The sequence below is a fragment of the Palaemon carinicauda genome, chromosome 25, assembly GCF_036898095.1.
Source record: "Palaemon carinicauda isolate YSFRI2023 chromosome 25, ASM3689809v2, whole genome shotgun sequence".
In the NCBI taxonomy this organism is placed as follows: Eukaryota; Metazoa; Arthropoda; class Malacostraca; order Decapoda; family Palaemonidae; genus Palaemon; species Palaemon carinicauda.
Genome location: NC_090749.1, coordinates 10,896,795 through 10,905,325, shown reverse-complemented (window position 1 = coordinate 10,905,325; position 8,531 = coordinate 10,896,795). Strand labels below are relative to the sequence as shown.

Genomic DNA, 8,531 nt, shown 5'->3' with positions numbered 1-8,531 from the left:
ATGATAAGATCACAATTTCTCTTAATGTATTTAACTATCACGTAATTATTCAGTTGAATACATTTAATTGAATAGATTTGAATATGAAATGGATCGAGGTATCTTGGGAAACAATGGTTAAACTCTTAGTAAGTAATTAGGTGGAATGGGACAGGGTTGAGGGTTGGAAGTCAGAACAACTTGTAGGCTACCATCGAGAAGAACGAAGTGGTTTCTCTCTCTCTAAGAAAACATAATTTTCCACTCAATGAATAAGTGTTCAAACCAGATTTTCTTCTTGTTGCATATTAATCCTTAGTTTTAAACTCTGCGTCTCAAAGATTTGTCTTGAATCCACCGTACGAGCTTTTTTCATTAATGTTCATCATAATCAGTGTTGCCATATGGCTTAGTCTAAAAATCCCCAAAACTCATGATAAAAATCCCCCCAAACAACCAAAAAATTCCCATTTCCAAAAATAGGTTTTCTTCTGATCATGTAGGCTTTGCTAATACAGAAATTACTCACTATACTTCATGTAAGTGCAAGAAAACTAATTGCAACAATATCAATGCTTACGCATCATTGTTTCTTCTTCATAGAAATTTGTATAGAAAATCCCCTTAAGACACCCAAAATCCCCAAATCTAGGGATAAATCTCCGTACCTGGCAACACTGATCATAATATTAAAGTACGTCAATACCAACTTTGTCAATGAATAATCACACTGCCAACTGGCCACTGCAGGCACTATGAAGACTCTCTAAAGACTCTCCCACTCGCGTTGGTGAGAGAGAATCAGGAGATTAACATATACAACATGATGTATGCATTGTATACCCTAGTGGGTACGCAATAATAATTGTCAGGAAAACCAGAAGAAATATCAGAAGCGCACGAATAGTTGGATAATCTTAATCCCACTCTTTCTAAAACTTTAAATGCTTTTTCTTAAATTATATATGTAAAATATCACCATTTTTTCGTGAATGTTACACAAAAAATGCATTCATTTTTTAAGGAATAATTTATAAAACAAAAACACAATCTTAAAAGGTAACAGTAGGCAAGGCTGTTCAAGAGTACATCATTACAGTCACTCTCCGACTGATATTACCCGGGAAAATTACATGTCGTACTGTCAATCACTGATCAGGCAAAACTCTTCTGCAGATATAATTCCCCTGACATTTATATATTCACGAGGGTGTTTGTGGTATGGTGGCAACGTCATACTGACTCAAATGTACAGACCAGCGTTCGATTCTCTCAACAGAAGAGGGAGATAAGTTTTGTTTCTGCTCTTATCAATAATACTTTTATCGTTAGGTAAGATGCAACTTAGATTGGTTGGAAGTTTGTAAGCTACACAGCTAAGTATAATAAACAACAAAATGAAAGTGGTTGTCTGGAGTTTCGGACTGATCCTTCAAAATCCCTGCCATTTAACTCCACGAACATTGCGTTAAATTAGGGTAAGACTTGAAGATCTTGCGGGCGTTTCTGCGAATGAGTGCTGTCCAATACTTGACAGTGTTGTGGCATAAATTTCAACCACCTGGTGGGGAACGAGCGGGTGTCAGAGAGATGAAGTTTTTAATATTTACAAATTACGAAAATGATATTGTATTGTTTTACCATGGCAAAAATATTGATGTGTATGTTTAGAATCAAGGACTCTCTATTTTGTTGGATTCTGGCAAATTATGGCCTTCAGCCGAAGTATTAAGTTTACCCTTTGATCTGACGTAAGACTTTGACTGTTTCTCTGTCTTGTGGTCGATAAAGAAACTCTATCAAACCCCTTATTGAATAAATAACGCAAGATTCCCGCGCATCTCACAAGGACACTTTAGTTAGCGCGGGAGACAGTAGTTTTCCTCGGAACTGTCCTGAACAACGTTCGTTCATTCCTGCCTATAGATCCATCCAACTATGTAAGTACGCTTATGAGTTTGTGAGTCTCTCCGCCTCCGGCTCCTATCTACCGCAATACCAGGTCGGTTCCTTTGTGAGTCTGTGCATGTACATTTGTATCGCTCTGTAAAACTGTCATCCCTGGGACTGGGGATTAGTTTTATGCCTCAAATAATGCCTGTAGGTCTTGGTATGTGGTAAGCCTTGGTATGTGATTTACCATAGAATTGTTATTATATTTTCGAAACTTAGTCTTATTTAGTCCAACGTGGACTCTGTGTTTCATGAGCACATATTGCAAACCCCCTAAGGGTGACAGATCTAACTTCCAATTTGCCTGAAGTGTTATTGTGTGTGTTTTTTCTTTATCAAATGATTATATTTGTAATAAACTTAAAATTGTGATCATATTTTATTGAATCCTGAACAGTTTTGGAAGGCAAACCTCTTCAAAGTCTTGTCATCGGCCCATTCCATCGGGCCTAGAATCATCAATCTCAATAAGTCGGAGAAAAATACACGACATTTGGTCCTTCGAACCGGATGACAAGTGCTTTCCGCAGCTTGAAAGGAAAATTCAGTAAGGTATGATCTTTAGGGTAGCCCAAATAGGAGAAAGAGGGAGAGAATAAACTAAAGCCCTCAGTGTCCCGATGTGCGACTGACCCCATGTGCCTCTAGTTTTTGTGCCCCCATCTTTGTAACGTGATCCTATTTCGGTTCCTTCCTAGTTTTCCAAACCCCCCCGAGATAGAGTAAAGTCAGTCAGAATGGCGGTGGCCATGATCGTACACATCGAGGCATCGATGAGCTTCATAGCGGACTTACTGGTTGAAACGCAGCGTGCGTTAGTTGAGACCTACTCTGAATCCGTGTACCAGAATTTGGTCACGTAATTGCGAGAGGAGGAAAGACAGCTAAGAGAGCTGTATAAGAAACAATATGTCAAACTAGAACCTGGTTTAGATGCCCGAATCAGGCACACGTTAGGAGAAGCTATGTGAGCTTCTACGCTTCTGTATTATCGCATTGATAAAGTGAAAGTCACTCTGACAGGGAATGTTTCCCTCCCCAAATTGAAACAGCTTCCTCTCTCCACATTTGAAGGGGAAGTGCAAGAATATACTTCGTTTCGAGAGCTCTTCACGATACATTTGGATCGAAGAGCTGATTTGGATGATGTATCCAAATTCACGTATCTGTTGGGGACTTTAGGCAGGGATCCACTTAGGATCGTAAAATCCCTAAGTATAACCGCCGCGAACTATAGGATAGCGTTGGATCTCTTAGACAAACAATATGGGAATGTCCATCAGACACTCGTAATTCTGGATAGAAAGTTGGGTAATATCTTTGTACCCTCATTAGAATTAGATCCTGTAGAACTGAAAAGATTTCGTTTTGAATTAACAATCATAATCGAGCAGATCAAGAGGCTAAGTAGTAACGATATAGGCCATGGTATGGTCATGAGCCTCATTAATCAAAAGTTGTCAGAAGGGAAGCTCTACAGGAAAGTAGTTGAACATCTGAGAAAGTGTGACTATACATTAGATGAATTCTTCGGCGTGATCGATTTAATTATTCGAATGCTCGAGGATGATGCCTTGCAACGAGGAGATAAACTTGAACCTTACAAGAGAATAGACGTCAGTGTAAGAGCAAACTCGAAACCAGTTCAGAATAATTCTTGTCCCTTTTGTACGAACGGCACCCGCCTCACGGATGCCGCCGAGTAACTTACGTGGCTGCCAGACGTCGTATTTTGCTAAAAAGGGGCCTGTGTTTCAATTGCACTAATTCTGGTCATCGAAGTGATAAGTGTCCCGTCCCTAACTCTTGTAAGAATTGTAGTGGTAACCACAACACAGCCATTTGTGATAATTATAATCCGGGAAGATGATCGCAATCAGTTCCCTCCACTTCAGCCCCAAGTAATAATAGTAGTCAGTCTCCAACATCCCGCCCCGTAGTAAATGCGACGCCTCGACAGCACGAAATACTCCCCCATCCATTTAAAGATAAAGTGGGACCCAAAGAGTGCAAAAGTGCAAAGATCGCACAGATGTCCAACGTGGACCTCCAATGTACAATCTGGCCAACGGTTATGGCCGAAACCAATCATAAGCAAGGTAGTAAGCGAGTCCGCCTATATCTTGATACAGGAAGCCTAAAAAGCTTCATTTCTGTGAAAACTGCGAGGCAATTAGGCCTACTGGTGGTAGGAAGGGTAGAGTTGAACATAGCCACGTTTGGCTCCGCAGAAATAAGCGGACAATATGATGTCGTAAGCTGTAGGGTGGAGATAGGAAGAAGAGTAGTACGAATGAAGCTGGTGCCACACGAGAACCTTGAGGTCCCAATACATAACACTGGTTATGTACAAGTTAGACAGCATCTGTTGAGTAAAGGAGTCACGTTGGCTGATCTAGAGAATAAGTCCGATGAGTTGAAAAATGTCCATATTTTAGTAGCGGCCGATTATTTTAGCTACTTCATCATAGGCATCGAGAAAGTTGATGGGATAAGTCTCTTCCTGACCCATAATGTTATGTCGCCATATGGGAAAGTACCGCAGTGGCTGTTAGAAGGCAAAAAGATCGAACATGTGAAAACGCTCAGTCTGTAGAATTGCGAGTTAACCAAACCAGTTTGACGTAGATGAGTGGTGGTGTTTGGACCACGTTGGCATCACGCCATCAGAGCAATATACTGTTCTTGAAGCGGAAGCCATACGAAAGGTGTCACAAAGTGTCGTAAAGAAGCCTGAGGGATATCAGGTTAGTCTACCATTCGGGTCGGATGCTAGGCCAGATACGAACTATCGAAACGCTGTAGCGCAGTTAGAATCGTTGCAAACTAAGTTCAGGAAGGACAGGGAATATTTTGATCGGTATCAGGGATTGATAAATAAGTATCTAGAAGCAGGCTTTATATCAGAAGTGAAGGAACCCAAGATTGAAGGTTATTATATGCCACATTTTGGAATTAAGAAAGATAGCTGCACAACCCCCCTCAGAATCGTGTTTAATGCCTCAGCAAAATCTAAAGGTCATAAATCATTGAATGAGTGCCTCTTACCTGGCCCCCATCTAGTAGAATTAGCATATCATTTGCTTATGAGGTTCAGATTGAACGAATATGCTATGCCAGCCAACATCAGCTAGGCCTTCCACCGTGTCTTGTTAGATCCCCGTGATGCCAAATACACACGATTTCTGTGGCGCGAGGAAGCAGGTTGAGCGCTCACCTTCGCCTTTAGAGTCGTGGTGTTCGGCATCACGATGAGTCCGTTTTTGTTGCAACAAGTTCTGAATTGTCATTTCGAAAGGGAAGATAGGCCAGATTTGGCAAGGTCCTTATACATAGATAATTATCTTAGTACTTTCGAGGATGTAGAGAGCACGAGGCAGGCGCATGAATCGGTCAACAAGATCTTAGAAAGGGCTTGTATGCCGTTAGAAGGGTGGGCGTCCAATAACTTAGTCTTCGATAGCGAGAAGCAGTGTAGTGAGCCGGTGAATGTGAACGTACTTGGGCTGCGATGGGCCTGAGACGTCGACCAATTGTGTGTGAAAGAGAGTAAGAGAATCAGTGAATTGGGGGAGGGATGGGTACCTACGAACGAAGTGTAGGGTACTTTCCATGTTGGTCTCCATTTATGATCCACTACTCTTGATAAGTCCATTATTTGTTCGAGGAAAGCTTTTCCTCCAACAACTAAGGGAGGATAACGTAGGTTGGGATGACGTATTAAAAAGAGAGAAAGCTAGAGAAGCGAGTGAGTTGTTGTGTGAATTGAAAGCGGTAAGCAACATCGCATTTCCAAGAGCGGTAGGCAAGAAAAATTTAGAGCTCCCTGTATTCACCGATGTCAGCAGCAAGGCATACGGTGCACTAGCATATACTAGGGACAGTTGAAATCAAGTAAGCCTACTCACTAGTAAAATGAGAATCACTCCAAAGGGGATGAACAAGTTGACAATCCCCAAGCTAGAACTATTAGCATTTTTGTTAGGCTGCAGATTAGCCAAGACACTTAAAGGGTTGATATAGCCACGAGAGATAGTCATGTGGACCGACAGTAAGGTCACGTTGGCATGGGTAGCATCTCCCAGTGCCAAGGACAATAAAAATGTCTTCGTATCTAACAGAGTGGCGGAGATTATTTTTCTTCATCAGGTTTGCGAATTCAGTCTCAGCTATGTCCAAGCAAACAAAATCCTGCTGATGTCCTGTCCAGAGGAGCAACGACGCAACAATTGCTACAAAACTCTCTTTGGCGGAATGGTCAAGAGTTCCTGAGTACCACGGGAGAGCCTGTTTCTTACAAAGAGGACGGTCCAACCAATGAAAGAACTGTAGTGGCGGCGGTACAAGAAATGAGGGAGGAAATAAGACCTGTTCCACCAGGAGAGATATGGGAAATTCTACAGAGGGAAGTAGAGTTCCAATTCTTATTGAGAGTTACTAGGTTAATCATAAGATTTGCTAAATCAAAACGGCAGCCGTTCAGTATTGTTGTCCAATTAGAGCAAAAATATTATTTGCCTACAGTCTATGCTTACTTGTAGGGTGGAGTCAGACCCCCTCGTGAAGTTACTAATTTTATCAGACAATTAAATCTAGTGTTAGATAATAAGTTGATTTGCACTAGGGGACAAGTGTCCCAAGTAGAGGAAATGAAACATCTGATTCTTTTGCCAGACAAGTGACACTTAGTTAGGGCTTATCTAAGATATTTGCAATGTTTGCATTTACATTGTGGTGTGAATACACTAATGGGTATCTTTCGACAGAAATGCTGGTCGCCAGGCCTACGTTCCATTACAATGCAGATTGTGCGGCAGTGTCCAGAATGCATGCTAGCCTTCCAGCCCCTGTTGAGACAGCCACCACCACCCCCCCTACCGAAGGAAAGGATCAAACTAACAAAGCCTTTTACCGCAGTCGGGGTGGACCACACAGCAGCCATAGAGACTGAAATGCTGCCAGGCTACATACTGATCGTGACTTGCATGGCCAGCAAGGCCGTGTACCTCGATTTCTGCCCCTCCATGGAAGCGGAGGAATTTGTCTTAGCCTTGCGTCGTTTTTGTGCTATACGCGGTGCCTGTCTTTCATCACATCCGATAATCATCAAACGTTCAAGACTGCCAGCAACCTCCTTCAGGGACTTAATGAAGAGGATAAAGTCCAGCAGTTCCTGAGAAAAACCGGAATTGAATGGCGTTTTCAGATGCCCAGTGCACCATGGGCAGGTAGATTTTTCGAGCGCCTAATCCGAGTGACAAAACGTACCCTCCAGATAGCTGTCGGGAAGAAGTACCTGCCGAACGCCCACGTACTAACATTAGTGAAGGAGGCTGAGGCTGTGGTTAATAACAGGCCTCTAATGTACAGAGGTGACAAGTGCGAGGATGAGGTCCTCACCCCTTCCCATTTAGTGAGAGGAAACATGATCAACCTCATGGCACCGATCTTGCCCAATGACCACCTCAATGCGACCTTCACCTCCCGGAGGCTCCGTGATCGTTATTTCAAGCTGACAGACTCTGACAGCCTTCTGAGAGAGGTGGAGAAAAGAGTATTTGAGTGCCCTGAGGGCCAGACACAACTGTTGATCTGGGGAACCTTCCAAGCTGCAACCCGGAGACGTCGTGCTGGTCAAGCAAGACAATAAAAAAAGGGCTACGTGGCCCCTTAGACGTGTCGAGGAGACATATCCTGACGACGACGGAGTCGTGCGTTCAGCCAAGGTGTTGTTCGAGGATGTTGAGTCCCTGCGAGCTGTTAGCCACCTGGTTCCCCAGGAGATTGCGCCCTCTGAGGACGATGATGGTGTTGAAGAAGACGATGGCGACGGCGAAGACGAGGGTGCGCACAATTTGCCAGCAGGACTGCCAGGAATCGTTGGGACATCTGGGGACAACCAGGAGATAGCTCAGGCTACGACATCTCAACAACAAGCCACAGAGGTCTTAGGTAGTGGCGAAAATAGTGATAACAATACGGTAAGTGAGAATAGTGAAAGTGACGTAGAATCAGAGACGTCGGGCGGACAAGGACGTTCCGCACGCCCATTGAGAAAGACTGCTGCGAAGCAGCAAGAGTTAATAGAACAATTAGTTGAGAATGAAGATATATAAGTCATAGCTGCAAACAGTAAAAGAAAACGGGTGTATCCTTTCTGGTAGGTATGGAGGGTGGAAAGAAGTAAGTGTAGGTGAGTTTGAATACACAGAGGTTGGAAGTGCGTGGGGTATAGAGTTCGGGAATGGGAGGGCCTCTCTCGTATATACAGATCTAGCGTTGTACAGAACCAGGCCCTTCCCCCCTTTTTCCCCTAGAGTACGTAATTGCCAAGGTGTGGCCATGTGGGAAGGGTAATTCCATTGACCGATTAAGGGCAGCTTGCCTTATGATTGGATATGTATATATAATATTATTCAATTTATGATTGTGCATGTATACATTGCTTATTGCTTATTTGAGTTATTATTTCAGGCCCATTGGCTATTTGCCTTTCTATTGATTGATTCATGTATGTATTATATGTGTGGGTACATTTTTTCCTGCATTGCCATTCTGTGTGTACACTTGTAAGAGTTGATTGCCCCGGGATAATATTT

At 42.9% G+C, this 8,531-nt stretch overlaps 1 protein-coding gene across 1 annotated transcript; it reads left to right on the top strand.

Moving 5' to 3' along the window:
* Positions 1 to 4,006: 4,006 nt before the first annotated feature.
* LOC137618858 (uncharacterized) lies at positions 4,007 to 5,066 on the top strand. Its single transcript, XM_068349065.1, has 2 exons — positions 4,007 to 4,468; positions 4,551 to 5,066. Exons 1-2 carry the CDS (start codon positions 4,007 to 4,009, stop codon positions 5,064 to 5,066), a joined length of 978 nt encoding a protein of 325 aa, XP_068205166.1.
* The last annotated feature ends 3,465 nt before the right edge of the window (positions 5,067 to 8,531 follow it).